This window comes from Panthera uncia (assembly GCF_023721935.1).
Source record: "Panthera uncia isolate 11264 chromosome B3 unlocalized genomic scaffold, Puncia_PCG_1.0 HiC_scaffold_1, whole genome shotgun sequence".
Lineage (NCBI taxonomy): Eukaryota > Metazoa > Chordata > Mammalia > Carnivora > Felidae > Panthera > Panthera uncia.
This window is the reverse complement of record NW_026057582.1, coordinates 107,275,943-107,295,142: the sequence shown is the minus strand read 5'-3', so window position 1 is coordinate 107,295,142 and position 19,200 is coordinate 107,275,943. Positions and strand designations below refer to the sequence as shown.

Below are 19,200 nucleotides of genomic sequence, written 5' to 3'. Positions count from 1 at the left end.
CCGTCTGAATTTCGAGCTCTACTGTTATCGGAGAGGGTCACGGCACTAGGAGGGGTCGGCTCAAGTGGGCCAAATTGATCATGGCTTCAAGCCATTTCCCCCCAAGACTAATGGCGAGTAATGAGGGGAGCAACAGGCCATGGCCGGGACACAGCGAGAGCCCTGCTGGGACCTCTTCCAGCTGGAGATTTTTAAGTGACTCATGTACCCAGGAGGTGCCAGGCTGGTGCTGCCCGTGTGCTCAACAAATCTGTGGATCCACTGGCAGTGTCAGCACAGCCCTAAAAAGGGCTGGAGTCACACACTAGCGTGTTTAAGCCGGGGCAGGGCAGAGCTCTAAGTACAGGGATTTTCATCCTTATATGTATCAAAATTGGGCTCTGTGGGCTTGTGGCTTTTTAATGGTACCTTAGTGGCCAAAGCAAAAGAAAACTAAATTCAGAGGGAGGTGTGTCTTTTGGGGGGTCACACAAAACACAAATCTAAGGGCTAGGCACAAGGGAAACTGCAGGGGACAGATGGGTCCCCGTGTTACTGCAACCATCTCCCGATGCTGTGGCTTCAGACCTAACCAAGGTCATTTTCCGAGCACTCTTGGGGGCAGGCAGTAAATGGCCCCAACACCAAGTAGGTGAACTTGTGACCATCTGGCTGGGGAGCCCAGGTTCACATGGTGCAGGGGCACATCCAGGCTTTGTGGGGCCTGAGGCTTATACAATTCGATGGCCTTCTTTTAACAATACATGAAGAGAGGGGCGCCTGGGTGGCTCTGGTGGTGATCTCGCAGTTCACCAGTTCCAGCCCCGCATCAGGCTGTGCTGACAGCTCAGAGCCTGGAGCCTGTTTTGGATTCTGTGTCTCCCCCCACCTCTCTCTGCCCCTCCCCGACATCTCTCTCAAAAGTAAATAAACATTTAAAAAGAAAACATAAATAAATATACAGAATTGCTAGGGCTGTTCCCAGGGCCCTTTTAGAGGCCAAAGCAAGTTGGCGGGGGGGGGGGGGGCGGTGTTGTGTGTGTGCTGGTGCTTAATTTTCATTACCTGAAGGTTTCTCTGCGGTACCCCATTGAGAACTGCTACATTTCACTTTCAGCCAAGGCTTAGGGGTCCTGGCCCCACATCTCTTTTTGACTTGTCATGGACATGAGGAAGCAAGTCCTGCACAGCCAATCTGGAATACCACGGATGATACAGCAGATACCTAGGAGTTAGATAGGACAGGAAAGGAAGTTCTGGGCTAAAATAATAAACAAGGGTACTTCCCCTCCAAGCTTTTTAAATGTTTGTCACTGAATGGTCCCAGGATGGTTTTAAAGCAAAGTTTTATCAATCTCATTTTCCTACCAGGAAGTATCGCTTGCCCAAAGCACCTGAGTGGCTTGGTCGTTAGAGCCTGGGCTCATCTGCACCGACTCCGTGTTCAGTGGCTAGGACTCCAAGACCCTGTGACTCTTCTCACTGAAACCTCTACCCCAGGAAAGGCCTCTTCTTACCACCCCAAGGCCGTTTCCTGTTCATTCCTGAAATCCCGGTTGGTTTACCTAGCACCTAGCGTTGTTTACAAAAACAGGCCACACCTCTCTTAGCACTCAAACTGCAGGTTATCAAATAGATTTAAAACTAAACAGATGCTGTGGTTTCAGTACAAAGCTTGCCATATTTCAGTAAGAAAGGGGGAATGATGGCTGTATATGCATTACTTACCTCAAAGCATGTTGCAAGGGAATTAACTGCCATGCTTTGAAATCTCTGGATGAATGGTGCTCTGAAACACCAAGCATTATCAGTTTTCTTACGGGGATGGTCCCTTGCATACCCACAGTATATTTTACAGAAGACAAATTAACTGAAGGCTTTTCTTTTATTACATCTAAAGAGCTCTACATAAACAGGTAACATTCAATAGGTAAACAATTTTTTTCCAATGCATGTAATAAATATTTTCACTTGGTACTTTTATACAAACTGACATTGGTCTACTATACATTTTTAAAAGCCATTTTACTGGTTTGGCATGCGGTATGGAAATTCTAAGAGAAAGTTTTAAGGCAATGAATCACAGATTTAAGTTCATGGAATTTATGGTAACTTTTATATCTGTTTATATACATTTCCCCTTTGTTAATTAAACAATTAACAGCAGCACACTCTGGGACCACCAGCTATTCTCCCTCCCTCTTTCTGAAATCTAAGCTTTGTGTGTTTTTTTTTTTAACTAAAAAACAGAATTCAACATGTATTGATAAAACAAAATTCTTACTAAAATAATTTTAAATGTGCTTTAAAGTTCTGAAGATCTTGAAGTGTCTTATGGATTTAAACTTGGAATTGTTTAAAAATGTTCCTTCCACAATTAGTTAATTTAAAATTGGGATATATGTTCATTGTTTCAGACATTTGACTCAAAGGAAAATCTGCCAAGAAATCACATTTAACAGAAGCTTAAGTGCAATCTTTCCTAAGTCAGTAACGATACAGAATTGTGATAATGTCTACATTAACAGAAGAAAAACTTTAATGCTCAAAATAAATTAGTCAACCAAGTGTGGCACGATTAAGGTCAGATTGTTTTTAAAAAGATGTGTCCAATAATGCCCACAAGATAATTAAAAGCCACTTCAACCCTGCTAAGTCAAATAGCTATTTTATCAAAAAATACAGAGTACTGTACAGAAACAGAAACATATGTGCACCTACTGGGAAAGCCCACGGCAAGGGGATGGTGGCAGCTTGCCTAAAGATTCTGGGAATCGCTCTTCGTCCACAGACAGCATGTCAGTGTCGGCGTGGGGTGAGGGTGGGTTAAGGAAAAACCGATGAAATGCCTGTGCACTTCTTTTTTTTTTTTTAAACTTAGAAGATAACGGTGCAGGGCATGACTCTACCAATAACGACTACCGATCAAAACAGTCTGATGGACCAGTATTGACCAAGAGACCAACAGAGGGATAGCTACTGCTACTGTGACACTCTGGCAAGCCAACAACTGAAAGAAACAAACTCCTCAGAGTGGAATGAACTAAAATCGAAAGACAATCGAATGGTTCGTTTCTCCTGTGGAGACATGACCAAAGCCACTAGACAGACATTTCTTTCTCCCTATTTATTACCTGTTCTTCCTTTAGTCTGGTATAACGCAGGACACTGAGGGAAACTCACCATCCCCAAACCTCAGTTGAAGGAAGGACAGGGATGGGTTTTCAACTGGATCATTCAGAGTTTGGGATTCAGCACTACACACAAAGTTATTGATCAGAATTTTGAGACCACTAACAACAATGACAGAAAAACAAAGAAAAGAGGATACAGAAAACTATTCATTTTAGGTAGCTGAATTAATAGAAATGATGTTTCCTATTACAGTGTGAAATAAGAAGCAACACCCCACAACTTGAGTGATTTCTATCTCAGTCTGAATTTAGACACAAATTATGGTACTCTTAAATCTTAGCCTAAGTTAATATGGCAACGAGCGTTCTTAAAGAGTTTACTCACCATAAGAGCAGATTTATTAAAAAACTAATTCCTGTTTTCACCGACAATGAATCTTTTGTTTTTATTGCAAATTGTTTAGTGACTATAACTCAGCCATGTGTGTGTGGATACACATGCGTAGGGGAAGACTATTAACTCACGTGTCACTCACACACACTTGTCTATAAATACATATATACACACACACATATACATATCAACACCAACTTGTTTTTCAAAATTCAAGTCAACAATTTAGTGGCAGAGAGATGCTGTAAAAACAGGTATTATTTTTAGATGCCACACAGTCATGTGAACTGTTTTTATCATACAACTGAAGATACAGCCATCTTGAATTCTACCCGGATAAAGCAGGTCATTTTGTTACCATTGCAAGGTTGAAGCGACACTTTTATACACAAAGGTGGTCCTTCACCAACTCTGAGAACATAAACAGTCGTGATATAAAAATCCAGGCTGGGAAACTGGTAAGCGTTACGCTCCTTCCTCCATCTTTTCTGTTAAACTGGCTAAACCCCTCCACACCTTCAGGTGCTCCCCGAAGGACAAGATACCTTCTCTGATGAGGATTCTGGAACACAAGTAGAACCACCTTCCTTCCCTCCAACCCACACTCATCTCCTGAAAAACAGTTCTCACTATATTTACATGTTCCATTATTAATAAGATTAGATTGATCCATGAATTCTAAAAAAAAGAGAGAGAAAGAAAAAAGAAAAAAGGAAACAATATTGACTTTCCTATGTCATGCATGTCTTTAAAAGGTGAAGAAAAAATAAAACAAACAAGACAGCGAGGCTAAGAAAAGAAGTTCACTCAGAACCAGGGAGTAAATTGACTAGAATCAAGCCTATTTTGCATTTTAACTGCTTATCAGATAGTGGATTTCTAGACGGACGTGTGTGGTGCACTGTATTTTCCAGAGAGAATTTACTTTTAGGGTAATCGACTGTCTTGCTTTCTTTTTCGAAGCGATGTAACCTTACCTCTGTCAGCTGCACAAGACACCCAACAGGGCTTTTGAAGCTATTTTTACTTCCTACTTTGGCATGAAGATCTTCGTGAAAACTTGTTACCCCGTGGCCAAAAAGGCAGGTGTTCACAGACTTGGTTTAAATACATAATACTGGCAATCCAAATTTAGAAGAAAGAACTAGACTAAAGTGTATTATTCACAGGTCTGCCAAGCCTCCTCCTTTATCCAGACAGCTTTACTCCAAATCTCTAGAACATATTCTCAGGGGGTATCTAGCAAATAAGAGAGAATATGTGATGGGGAACATGCAACTGGGACAGCAATAAAGATGCTCATACGGGAGTTCAAGACCTTCAAAGCACTTTGAGAGAAGCAGGCAACTGATTTATCAACTGAATGCAGAAAACTCGGGAGGAGAAGGAACAGTAACGACAGAAAAATATACACAGACACACACACTGAACACACACACCCACGAGCTATGTCCTGAAAATACACAGGGAATGCAGTGGGACAGATGAGATTTATAATTTAAGGCTGAATAAAATATGCACACGCACAAACAGAATCCAAGTCTGTCCTTTTTAGAAAATGGAAATTAAAACGACCTCCCCCCAGCCCCCTCCCCACAACAAAGAAAAGCCCACAATTTAAAACTTCATACATGCAATTCCTTTTCTGTTATTGCAAATAAAATAATGCCATTGAAGTAAAATAAAACCAAAACCATAGGACAAATGATGAAAAAAAAATCTTCAGAATCCAGAAAAAAATGAACTGAAGGTGGTTTGTGGGTACTTTTTTTTTCTTTTTTTCTTTTCTTTCCTTTTTTTTTGTTTTTTACAAGTGTTTTATCAGACAGGCAGTCTTAGATTTATATACAAAAGTAAAACTGAAAATATAGTTTTGTTCTCTGTACATTTCTTTTAATTTTTTCCCTAAAAAAAGGAAAAAAAAACACGCTTGTGTACTTTTCTAAACAGAATAAGGTAAAACATAGCACAAAGTTCTCTTCTTTCTGCCAAGTTCATTTAATCTGGGGTAGGGGTGGGAGCAGCAGGGACGAGGGAATCAGTCCAACGAGATGATGTCTGGGATGATGCCGAAGATGGACGCCGTGTCCGCGCTGCTCCTGTTGGCAACGGTGTGGCTGTGGCTCTCCCGCAGGCTGTTGGAGGACACGAGGCTGCTGTTACTGCCACTACTGCTTCCATTGGTGGTTGGCAGAGAAGTACTGCCTCCTGCACTTAACTGATCGAGAAACATCTGTGAGGAGGTATACGGAAAAAACCGAGACGAGTGTAAGAGGTCTTGATCATCGGAAACCGCTGCTGCGGCGGCAGCAAGGAGGGAGGTGTTATAATGCTGGGGAGGGAAGACAGAAGACAAAACACCCATCAATTCTAAATTCATAGACCTTCTCAGCAGAACAAAGTCCTCAACTTAATACATACTGCATATCTGGTATGCCTGAAATATCTACTGCAACATTTCACAGTCACATGGCCGTATGTAATGATCACGTTCTTGATCTTGAGAACATTTTTGTATTTGAAACTGGGGGTGGGGGTGGGGGGGGGGGGGAGAACCAAAGTAAAACTTGTGCTGTGTTTTGTTTTAATTTGTAATGCGAACAATTCTCAAAACTCTATTTCCAAAGAGGCATATGCTCATTAGCAGCAGGAAAGAAGACAGTCCACCCTCTTTCTCTAATGGAGATATCTGGCCAAGGATTTATCAACTGACTTACTGCCCTGTTTCTTTTTTATATAAAAAAGTACTGGAAACCAACAAATAGATACTATTCTGACTATATACTCAGGCACAGCTGAAACAAGGGGATTTTTATTTAAATGCTTAAAACCTTAACAATAATGAGGACTACTCTGAATTTTCTAAGAAATTTATCTTCTCTCGCAGCTACATAATATACTTACAAATACTTTAATGTTCAATTAAGACAACAGCAATATGTTTCATATAACATACCTGATTGTCTCCTGATAAGAAAGGAAAGAAATCTAATCCTGTGAGAAAAAAAATTATTTTAGTTTTGAAAAATAAAACAAAACAAAAAACCCTCCCTAATGCCCCAATACTCTAGAAACCAATACAAATCTTAAATGCTAATTCTAAATTCATTTAGAATTAAAAAGAAGAGCAGAAGCCCACTGTTGGTCTCTCCCATCTCTAGATTACCAAGGCTGAAGTTCAAGCTTTAGCCATGATTTTTGCCCTCCTTGCAACTCCATTTGTGGGATTTGGGTCACTGCCACCCTGCTGGATCGAACATGATCCCTTACACGGACAGAGTACTTTTCACCAATTTTTCTTGACTTCTCTTAACATTTCAAACTACTCTAATGTACTCCTCACAAGCACCTGTGAGGTATGTCATTATGTCTGGCCTCATTTTGTGGGTGAGAAAGTTTTACGTAGAAGGAATACGTAGAAGGAAGTTAAGCAAGCTGTAGCACAGATTTTCTTTTTCTTTCTCAAATTTGTTCACTCGCCACTATCTGTACCAGATTCCAACTCAGAGATCCTCCAGTGGCATGAGGGCGGGGAGAGATGGGAGGGGTGTGACTGCTGGGGTGCTGTGTCACGGAAGGACTGTCTGGTCCTTGGCTGCCATGGAGTCCATGCAAGCTGCTCCTTCTAATTCCCACTCTCGTCCGCATCGCTCAATGTATGATACGGAGAACAAGAAACCCATGTGAATAAAAGGCCTCATTCTGATATCTAAGCTTGGGGGAACGGATAACAAGCAGATGTAGATAAAAATATGACGACACAAATCCTCTGAGGATCCATCCACTGTCTACACTGGAACAGGTTATAACACGAGGATCTGCAAAATGTACAGTCCCTGTGGTTCCTCATGTGGACATCTGGCAGTAGCCTCAGTGAGAAATAGGGCTGCCTTGTCTCAGAGTAGCCACTAACCACATGATGCGGGGACCCAAATTCACTAAGATTAAGTCAAATGAAGAACTGAGTTCTTCAGTCACAACCGCCATGTTTCAAATGCTCCATAACCAGATGTGGCTAGTGGCCACTGTAAATTACATTTCCCTCCTCGCAGAAAGTTCTACTGGACAGAGCTCAAACAGGGTTTTCATAACAATCATTAAGAATCTACTCAACTATTTCGCTTCCAAGAATCTTTGCCAGTGGCCCCGGATTTTTCCGTAGGGGAGGGGATGGAGGGAATCTTTCACTTTATATTTTTGTATTAAATTCTCTACAGTAAGCACACACAGCTTTTTGGAATAAAAAAGAAAAATGTTCTTAGATGTACAAATTCTTGAATTACAAAGACACAGAACTAATAATTTTTTGATAATGTAAGTGATTATTATCAACCCCAAATACATTGTGCAGCGAGTATACTGACATTTCAAACTACTTTTAAAAAGAATAATCAGGTTCACTGGAACAAAAATTAAAACTTCCCAATGTCTTAATTCAGCATTATTTAAAACATAATACAACACAGTTACCCACAATGCCAGTTGCATTATTAACTGGATTCAGGAAAAAAAAAATAGTTTTCATAAATATCAAATTGCAAAGCAACATATTGAAAGTCATCCAAAAACAACTTGTAGATCAGTGAAGGTCACAAAACCTTGAGATCCTTGTACTAGCCTCACCGCTGGTAGTAAAACATTGGCTACTAATGAAGGTACAAACAAGGAACTGGGTCTGTATTTATTTACGACCACCGTGTTAATTTCTCTCAGTTCATCAGGCCCAAGCCCCTGTTTTTTCAATCTTTCCATTCTTCCCTAGACTCACCCGGAGGAAGTCTATGTAGATCAAAGGCATTCATAATGCTATGTGACAATACAGAAGAACCAGTGACTCACCTTGTAGGTCATAAGGCATGGGTGTCATGTGGAAAGGATGCCTGTAGTCCTGGATGAGGGATGTATTAATGTAGCTTGTGTCTACAGCAGGGAGGCTTGGGGTGCGGGACACTGGAGATGCTTGATGTGGAAGACTTAATATGCTAGAAGGAAAGGTTCGCATAATTTTCATGAGTCAGTTGAACTTTTAATTTTAACAAGGGGACCGCATCTTGCAAAATGAGTCCTAGCTTTTGTGCTGAAAATAAAAAGACAAGCAAAGCAATATATAATTTAAACTATCATAATTATTCGGAAATAATCTGTATATAGAGTAGCACTTTGCAGGGGCTATAGGGACAAATGGATGGGTAAACGATATATCCAACATTCATAAGCCACATGCTGTCTCATCTACCTTTTGGAATGCAGGGGGAAGGCATGGCTGAGCCACTTCAGCGAGATATGAGTGAAAGATATCTATAGCAGCCAAAATTTGGAAACCTTTTAAAAATAAGCACTGGAATGCTGTCTAGTCAAAAGTATAGGTATGTCCTCACAAAGAAAACACACACAGACAAGCCTGGGAAATGGCAGCAATCTGAGCAGTGGCGCTAACAGCTGGCCCCCACACTTGTAATCTTTATGAGAACAGAAACACGGTACTGTTTATCTTGGTATTCCCAATGCCCCGCACACTTGTCGGCACACTGTTTGCATACAAAGCCTGCTGAACGAAAGGAGGCAGCAAGACAAGAAGATGTGCTCCAAAGTGAACAGGTGGTGGATAGGTTTTAAAGGGAGAATAGTATAAGGGGGGGGGGGGGGGGAGAACGGGACAAAAAAAAAGGGATTCTGGAAGAAAAAAGTGAAATGTTTAAGTAGCTGAGAAATTAAATCTTTTTTTCCTTACAAAAAATTAATTAAAAAAGCAAAATGGAGGGAAAAAGATGAAAAAGACAAGAAAGAACTGAAATGATCTTAAAAAGAAAAAGAATTCTAATAGTTCTGAGTGCAAACATGAGGGTCATGTGCTATCCCAATCATCCAAGAGGCTAACAGGCATATAAGTCATAGAAAATAAAGAACAAAGAAGGTATAAAGAGGCTATTTTTTTGCTTTTAAAACTTCATATAAAGTACTTGGGCGTGGAGATTCAATTTCGATGGTGCAATGCAAGTTCAGAATATTTCAAAAGATGCCAAGGTTGGATTTCCAGGAATAGAGTTCTAGTTATGACCATCCGCCACATTTTCATGAATGGGATATGAAACATAAAATATACTCTCTTCTGCCTCATAAAAAATGTTTTGTCTAATGGAAACTTAATTAAACCTCTTACATCTATAAAAAGTACCATTTTCCATTAGCTGTCTCCTCTGACAGTGCCTAAGGGATTATAAGACAGAAGAAAGCAGTTGAAATGCTAGCCTTTGAAAATATCTTGGTATACCAAACAGCAAAGGAAATTTCTGGATGAATACTAAACACTCACTGGCTGAAGACAGCAAAATGTTTTACATTTACTGACGTTTACCTCTAATTCCTGGCTGGCTCCTTTTCTTTCAATTTTGTGATATTATTCTGAAGATGCATTTCCACCTGTACACTGCACAATAACAAATACAATATGCCTAGGGTTGAGGTTTTTATTTATTGGCTAGTCATTATTGTAAAATGGCCACGAATGCTGAATATGGCATTATTCTTCTAAAAATGCCATAAACTTGCAGGTTGCTTGTTTTTATCCGAAAACAGAGAAAGGTCTGGCATTGGTAAATACTTTATCTGGGTTTAATTGGTCACTGGTAAGCTCAGGAAGCAGTTAATGCACCTAATGTAATTTTCCAAACATAATAAACACAACTAGTTTTGGAAAAACAGCAAAGCAAATGTCCAAAGAATTGAAATACCAGATTTCTAAAACACTCCAAAAAGTTTCCTTTAAGGAAAAATGTATAGTCAGAGAGCAAAATTATTGCATAGTTTACATATATATGTGACTACTATAAATATTCTACAGAGTAGAAGCAACTTACATATATAATGGTGCATTTAATCCATCAGGTATACACCCAGAGGTTTATGAAATACCTTTTAACGTTACAATTATGGTATTTAAAAAAATAATATGGTAATATGTACTTGGTCATAATAAGACTTGATATTAAATATAAAATATCTTGGGATCAAGATTCTACAGATATTTGTTCTAACTATACCGACTTCTGGCAATTTGACATTTTTTTCCCTCCCACTCAGATTTATAAAATAAGTTGGTGTAAAAACAAGGTCAGGTTTGTTGGGTAACAGGCATCCAGGTAGGCTTTCATCAGACGTAAATCTTCATAAGGTAGGATTTAAAGTGGAATTAGTGTTTAGATATTCGTGTTTTATTTTTTACATAGAATAATGATACTGCTATTAATGTCTTTATTTCTGTCTGACGCGTGCTGATAAGCTACTCTGGAGTGAAAATACTAACCTGTGTAACAGGTTTGATTGTATTATGAAGATTCCTGAAATAGTTTCTAACAAGCAAGTTACCTTTATCATAATTATGCTCTTTTTACTGCTGCAACTTCTACCTTTCAAGTAACTACAACTATTACCAAAGAGAAAATCTTTTATCTCATCAAACAGTATCAAACCTGACAATGATTTGACTCCATGCATGGGAATGCCTGCCCTTGGTCTGGTGTTAACTTTCCCTCTGGAACCCTGAAATTTTGCAACAATGCCTTCTCTCACTTAACATTCTTTCTTCAGGCACTAGTGTTTGCTGGAAGGAGATTATTTGACTAGCTCCTGCTCAGTTACAACAGGCCACATCATTCTCCCGATATATACCTAAAAGGGGGCACGCCTATTTCTAGACTTCTCTTTGGTGTGCTACAACTGTGCCTCAGCAAAACATGAAGTCTTCTTGTTGAGAATCTCCGACGTGTCTCATGAGGCAGTCCATTTAAAGAGCACAGCTCCTTGTCTTACCATCCTCTACAAAATGTGAAACTCTTGAAAGTTAGGACTGTGCTCACCCATTTTATTATCACCCAGGTTAGGCACAGGGTGTTTTACATAAAGCAGATAACAGTATTTGCTAAAGAGAACTGAAGCATAACCAAGGTACTGATAGGGGACTAATGGGAACTATGGGAAATGAGTCTGCAAAACAGAAAGCTTTGGCACTGCAATTTTAGTCTCTGGCTTCTTTCACTGCCCACCTTACACACTCTGAGGCAGCTTTAATGCATTCCTCTGGGCCTCCTCTGCTTTCTACTTGAAATACTCAACCTAGGATTAACCTTAAAGCACACATTGCATAAATGTTCTCAATCCTACGAGCAGCATTAAGATCACCTAAGAACGGATGAGAGATGCGAGTTTTCTCAGTCCCAACTCCTGAATCAGATGTGTGGGAATAGGGGAGCAATGTGTGTTTTAATGAGTGCTCTGGGTGATTCTGCCAGACACCAAAGTTTAAGAACCAATGTTTGAGAATTATCTTCTGGTATGATAAATACTGCGTCCAAGGGACTCCTTTAACGCATTGTCCCAGCCCCTCAAATACATCACACACCTGGGGAAACTCCAACCTATTCTCTGATTACTAAGTTTCACAATCATGCATAATCATTTCATTTGGCTGATCTTTTATTTCATTATTATTTTTTAATGTTTATTTTGGAGAGAGAGAAAGAGAGTGAGCGAGTGTGAGTGGGAGGGACAGAGAGAGAGGGGAACAGAAGATCTGAAGCGGGCTCTGAGCTGACAGCAGCAAGCCTGATGTGAGGCTCGAACCCACAAACCGTGAGATCATGACCTGAGCCGAAGTCGGACACTCGACCAACTAAGCCACCCAGGAGCCCCTACTGGCAGATTTTTTTAAACTGTATTTGCAAAATTAACTTTCCCAATGACTTGTTAAGGTCTCAGTTACTTACCCTTTATTATTTAGTGGTGATGTGGGAGACAGGGAAGGACAGGTCCTCTTGGCAGAAGGCTCTTCCTCCTCTTCATCAGATGAACTGTCTATGGTTAAATCAATCACCTCCACTTTCTTATTTTTATTTGAGGACGGGTGGTGAGAAGCCACCTGATGCTCCAATGTGGAGCTCAAGCATCCTGTGTAGGAATGAGTAAAACACAAGGTAAAAAAGACCCATGACGACACGTCTCTTTTTTCCTCAGTATGTCTATGGGTTAGTTTATCAGTTACAGTTTAGACTTACAATATTGTTAGGGGCAGAGAGTAGAATAGAAAACCAACAGTGGCTCTGTTCCCCTAAGCTTAAAACTACTATTGATTATTGGTTGTTAAAAGTTTTTGGTTTCTAATTTTTTTTATTATTTTTTGAGAGAGAGAGAGAGACACACACACACACACACAGAGTACAGGAGAGGGAGGGGCAGAAAGAGAGGCAGACACAGAACTCGAAGCAGGCTCTAGGCTCTGAGCTGTCAGCACAGAGCTGGGTGCAGGGCCTGAACCCACAAACCATGAGATCATGACCTGAAGATCATGACCTGATCTTGAGCTGAAGTCCATGCTCAACCAACTGAGCCACCCAGGTGCCCACCCCCCCTTTGTTTAAAAGCAGAAAAAACAAAAACAAAAAAACAATTCTGAATTAGGGCAAACAATCAAAATGTATGTCTACTTCAACATAAAAGCAGTTTGAGGGTAAAGACCATATATTACATATGTACCTAGGATACTTAGGAAATGTATGGTTAACACTTTTTAAATGTCATAGCATCCTTCCAGCAAAAACATACTAAAAACCAGAAAAATAACATAAATGGAAAAGAAACATTCACTAATCTTTACCAAACCTCTTAAAATTTTTAAATGATACCATTTCAAAAGTATGACCTTACAAATGACTTATTTGTTTGTTACTTTGAAATCTTACACCAGAAAAATTTTAAAGCTAGCAAAGTGAATTTAAAAGGAGTTTTACTACTTCTGAACATTTAATCAATAATTTAATAGAGTTATTGAGCTACCCATAAACTGCTGAGTTTTTCGGAAATGTGTACTTTTTTAAAAAACTTATTTTTTTCCAGTAATCTCTACATCCAACATGAGGTTCAAGCTCACAACCCCAAAATCAAGAGTCGCATGCTCTACCAACTGAGTCAGCCAGGCACCCCCAGAAATATATACATTTTAATAGTAAAAATCAAGGCTACACAATAACAGGGAGACTGCCCCACCCTTCTGGAAAACCAGCACTCACCATCAACTCCATTATAAGAGGCAGAAACTTCCTGTACTTCCTTTTTGGATCTCATAGGTGCCCAAGAGCCATCCTCCTTAAACTGTATTTCATCACAGTCTGTACAGTACTTTAGGATTTCCATAAACAAGCTATAAAAAGCAATTGGTCCTTTGAATATCACATTCTAAATGAAAACAGACTAGAAGTATTACTGTTCAAAAAACATTCAGACCTCCTATATTTTGTACAAGTATAAATGAGAAAGGAGAAAGAAGAAAGCAGAACAGATAAGTTATATTTGTTCTCAAATTTTAGGGCTAAATAGGAATATAGTTACTTAAATTATGGTACCTTATATGAGCAAATATTATGTAACTATGAAAAATGAAGTTTTCAAACATTTTTAATAATAGGGGAAAATACATACAGAAAGTGGGAAGAGGCCAAGAAAATAAAATTCTTCATTTTAAAAATAAAATTCTGTGTGTGAGTGGTATATAAACAGCAGTTATTTCTGACTGGTGATATTATGAGTAGTTCTATTTCTCCTTTATATTCTTGTGCATAGTCCAAAGTATCTACAATAAGCATATCTTATTTGATAAACTGAAGCCATACATACAAAAAATATGTACTGAATGTTAAGTCTCCTTGAAAAATAACATGCAGATATTAAGAAATGAGATTTGCAAGACAGTGTATAAAACTGTCAAATTCTGAAATGAAACCAAAGGCTAAAAAATATTAATACTGTAAAATCACAATTACGTGAAAACAAAAATTAGAAAATACACCACAAAACCCTTTCATTTTCCTATGTTTTTCAGGTTTTCTTAAATGTGTGTATAGACATGTGCGCATGAGTATATGGTTTTTAAAATTAAAAAAAATCCCAATTGATGGGGGGAGGGGATCTAGAGCTATATAATATACAGAGTTGGTAAAATATCATTCAATTTAGATTTATCAGTGATCACTGTCATTTCTAAAAAATTAAACATAAAACATTTAAGTTACATGTTTATTCTTTTCCCACGTTTGGCCTGACATCTTTCAAGCTCTAGGTTACACTGTATTGCTAAATGTATTCCGCTCCTTATGTTACATCTTCAGGCTCCTATGTTTTCTCAAATGCTGTAGATAAGCTGCCTTAAGTGTCTTGCTAGAGTACAGGAAATATCAAGAAGATCCTTCTTTTCACAATTTATCCTTGTTCAGCGGCAAAAAGGACAAGAAAGGAGTCTAGAGAATAGGGGTGCATTTAGAGAAACACTCCAAGATGTCTGGAAGGACAGAGAAAACACAGGAGTGTTAAAAAAAAAAAAAAAAAAAAAGATAACTGACTATTGTGATGCCGTAGGCGGACAAGAAAGACAAAGACAAGTACTTCAGAGGAAACAGAAACAAAGAAAGCTGCTATTCAGCATGTTGATCAGTTATGAAGCCCTTACAGCCCTTACAGTGGGGAACAGGTATGATGAACCAGGACTGAAGGAGAAAAATCTGCAAAAATACGTTAGCTTCTACTAAAAAAGCCTAATGGGGGTGTGCTGAAATTAGCCAGAGTGTCACAGTCCTGCCATTCCTTCTCTAATATGGCCTACATGGCTGGGACAGATGGGACTCATGTTAGGAAAAGGTGTAAGCATACCCTGCTTACAGCCAGTGCTACTTTAAATGGTAAAAGTCAGGAGAGACAGACGGTAAAGCATACACTTCCCAAACGGAGGACATCAAGTTAAAAGGGAAAAATGCTCACAATATTAATTACTTACTTTGAAAAGTATTAATTTCGAGAATCATGGAAATTCTAAAAACGTACTACTTAGAAAACACTACCTGCAGAATTTTCATCCTAAACCTGATAGATCACAAATTCAGATAATAGATGGTCATTCCAAGGCATAAGGAAACACTTTAAATCGACATACCCATCAATAATAAGGTGTTCATACGGAGCCTTCTTATCACAGACAGGACAAACCCAGGTTGGTTTTTTCTCATTCATCTGAATGTAAAGAGTTGCATCAAAACACTGTAGATGAGAACATGTTAGGGCCCGACATGGAATTGTCAGCCGCATTTTACCAAGCTTGAAAAGAGAGAGACAAAAGCAAATATTAGACAATGGTCATTCAATTTAAGTTTTGATAAAAATCTCCTGAAACGCAATGTGTATGTATTCTGACTTAAAGCATATTGTATTTACTTTTCATCAATATGAAAGAACATTAAATACATTTCCTATGAACCCTACATATTAAAAAAATTATAGGATTTCTTTAGATATTAAACACAGTGACTCTGGAAAGTCTACAGGGGCACCTGGGTGGCTCAGCTGGTTAAGCGTCCGACTTTGGCTCAAGTTGAGGTCTCACGGTTCATGAGTTTGAGTCCCGTGTCAGGCTCTATGCTGACAGTTCAGAGCCTGGAGCCTGCTTCAGATTCTGTGTCTCCCTCTCTCTCTGACCCTCCACAACTCACAGTCTGTGTCTCTCTCTCTCTCTCTCTCAAAAATAAATAAACATTAAAAAAATAAAATAAAATAAAGTCTACATCAAGGGTTATTCCACCTCACATCCATAGCTCACAGATTAGCTTTTGGGGGAAAGAACCATGAACCCCTTAAAATTATATGCCAAATTCTGTAAGGGTGTGCATTTTTCCAAAAAGAGCGCTGTCACCAAATTCTCAGAGTAGTCCCTCATCTAAAAAAGTTATAAACCACTTTACAAAGGATTTGAGGAAATGAAAAAAGAATGTCACATTAAATACTGCAAGATAACAGATGTGAAGACATCCAACCTGATCTCTGAATGAGATCCCTAGGATGGCTGGCATAGTTGCCAAACGGCAGCTCTGAGAAGGAAGTCGAGTGTGTGCACTCTCTGTACTTCTCCCCTCCCTGGGCATTATCACACACTATTCGGCAAACATCCCTAGACCTAGCATCTCCACCATGTTATGAGACTTCCTCTTCTCGCCTTAAGCTGAGGTTAAATAGCCTGCCTATGAAAAATGAAACCTACTTCATCCGGTCCCTGAGATGGTAGCTTGCGCCCCGGGCACAGAAGCTGCACTGCAAGCTGCCGTATCACGACTCCTTTCCTGGAGGCCACCTCGCACGGTGCAGCTGGGCTGCCACCGTTCCCTGCCCCCCTGCCCAAAGGCTACAATGACTATACAGTATGAAAGTTATCTACTTTCAATAACCACACTGTTTGCGAACCAGGAAAAGATTCTGGACATAATCTGCAAGCTTGAAAAATATAAAGGCTTGAAAAGGGTAGGAGTTAAATGCGGAAAAAAAGAGGAAAAGAGTTTTGGCTCAGAAGAATTTCAGGAAAATGTGCAATTTCCTAGTCTACCAAGGAAATTAACTGTCATTTGTGGTCCTAAATTATTGTTCTGGTACCAATGATTTACTGTGCCTCTAGGAAAGGCACTTAACCTTTCTGGGCCTCTTTTTCTATCTCCAAAGCAACACTGCTTCCTCCTCACTTCAACAGGATGTAGTGATCGAGAACAAAACAGGACCCAGAATGTGCCATAAACTTGTGAGAAGGGAGTAGCGCCAGCTCCGTGTCAGAAGCATGGACAGGGGAGACACAGAGAAAACTGATAGCTCCTTTCTCTGGGTGCCCACCCCACCCTGTGCGTGATAATGTACTATCTGTTTATGTATCTGTCGCCTTCTACCAGAAATACACCCGACTCAGTTCCTCATCCCTGGCACCTGGAAATGTGCTATATACAGCAGGAAGACGGTCGTGTGTGTGGACACTTAAGGCTTTGTGCTCACTGAGCAGCTCTGGAAGGGAGCACTCATGGAGAGTGTGAGGCCCTACACAGCACTTTATGAGCCTGGCCCGAGTACGAATTCTGGAGTTAGACTACCTAGGTTTGAATCCTGGCCACGCTAGGTAGTGTGTGAATCCTGAGTGTCATTTAGTCTCCCTGAGCCTCAGCTTTGTAAAATGGGGATAAAAATACCATCTACATCTTAAGACTGTGGGATTTAAAATGTATTTACTGTATGCTGCCGGACACATAGTAAGTGCTCAGTATATGTTCCCCCATTACAATAAAACTACAGAACCACTATTTGCTTCCAATTACTTTGTCAGCTAGTGGGAGACACACCCCCATTTCAGCTCAGTACTTCTTCCATTCTGCGCTCACATAAGATTAGGCAACTCATTACTCCTTTCTACTCTTCGATTCAATTTTTATGATTTGATTTACACAAGCACCTGATAAAAAGGCCAAAAAGGACAAACTAGTTCTTATAACAGAAGAATACCTATTTGCTGTTAGCTAAGACATGCTGCATTAGTCTAGAAACATTTTCCAAAGAACAATCTGGATGGTGATGCTAAATTAATTTTTTATATCTTAAAGCACACCTTAACTTACCTGTGAAATACAAATTCCTACCGCTTAAATACTAAGTAGGGAAATCACAGACTTGAAAATCCTAGACAAATAAAGTAATTGTGGATAAAGTCCATGTAGTACAGAACTAGTGAGCCACTTCTGATAGTTTATGAAGACAATGGATGCGAAGGAAGAAGACTATTTTCAGAATGCAAGCCACACAGCCACAGAACTTATACTCTGAAAAGCAGTTAACTCTCTAAACAATCGTCTCACATGCCTCCCTCCCCCTTCATAATCCTCACTTGGTCAGCTCACCTTTTTGGTGAGAGGGTAACTCTCAAGCCCTTATGATCAGCCACACTGACAAGTTTGTCTACAGGATTTTTAAGGAACACTGCTAAGTGAATGCTGCAGGAAACACATTTATAAATGGGGACAGAAAAAGAAAAGTTCCCTTGCAAATGCACTGTTGATTAGCTGTCACAAAACGCTTTGCTTCAAAGAATCACGAAGTAACTGTTATGTGGTAATACTCCCCATACTTCTGATTTTGAAAACAATCTCTAAATCCTAAATATTTATCTACAAATGGACACTGACTTCTCTAACATGGTATTAGGAGAAAAGCAGGGCTTTAAACATCTTCATCTCATAATTACAAATTCCCCTTTGTCCTTCATAGGACATTGGATATTTGCATCATTTGCAAATAAACACTCTGTACGCAACCCCCAAACAAGTTTTCCAATGCCACTAGCCCTACTATAATATATAATTGTACTACTTAGTAACTGATGGCGCTGTAAGAGAAAATACCCTATATCCTAGAGATGTTCAAGCTAGCTTATGTCCAGAGGACCTTAGAGAGTCAATAATATGTATTTTTAAATCTGGTAAAAAGAAAGGAATAGTGATATCAAGAATAATTTCACTTTTTCTTCATTGTCATCATTTCATAAATTCCCAAGGAGTTTATTTTTTTCTTTTATCAACTCCAAGTCATTTGTATTGAAGTTCATAGGTCTGGGGAATATCTTACAAAGTAGGTTCTCAAACATTCTTCCAGCTGTATTTTTAATAAATCAGAACTAAAAAATTCCCAAAGAACAAAAACATTTCTAATTATTTTCATTGCCTTTAGCTAAATGTTCACAAACAACAGAAACTCATTTATTTTGAGCTGTGTATATCACAACAAGGGCAATTCAAATGCACAGTCAGACATCATATTTACATATTTCAAAGGGAACAAATCTTTTTTATTATTCTA

At 39.2% G+C, this 19,200-nt stretch overlaps 1 protein-coding gene across 8 annotated transcripts in view; it reads right to left on the bottom strand.

The window, feature by feature from the left end:
- Positions 1-1,850: 1,850 nt before the first annotated feature.
- Positions 1,851-19,200, bottom strand: part of PIAS1 (protein inhibitor of activated STAT 1) — a 125,393-nt gene continuing 108,043 nt past the window's right edge. For 5 of the 8 annotated variants that reach the window (XM_049611799.1, XM_049611797.1, XM_049611798.1 and 2 more), the window contains exons 9-14: positions 15,482-15,642; positions 13,569-13,699; positions 12,270-12,450; positions 8,347-8,489; positions 6,464-6,501; positions 1,851-5,839 (exon numbers count right to left, since the gene is read on the bottom strand). In XM_049611799.1, coding sequence (XP_049467756.1) covers positions 5,546-5,839; positions 6,464-6,501; positions 8,347-8,489; positions 12,270-12,450; positions 13,569-13,699; positions 15,482-15,642 — 948 coding nt within the window. In that variant the 3' untranslated portion in view covers positions 1,851-5,545. The other 3 variants (XM_049611801.1, XM_049611802.1, XM_049611803.1) reach the window with 3 other exon arrangements.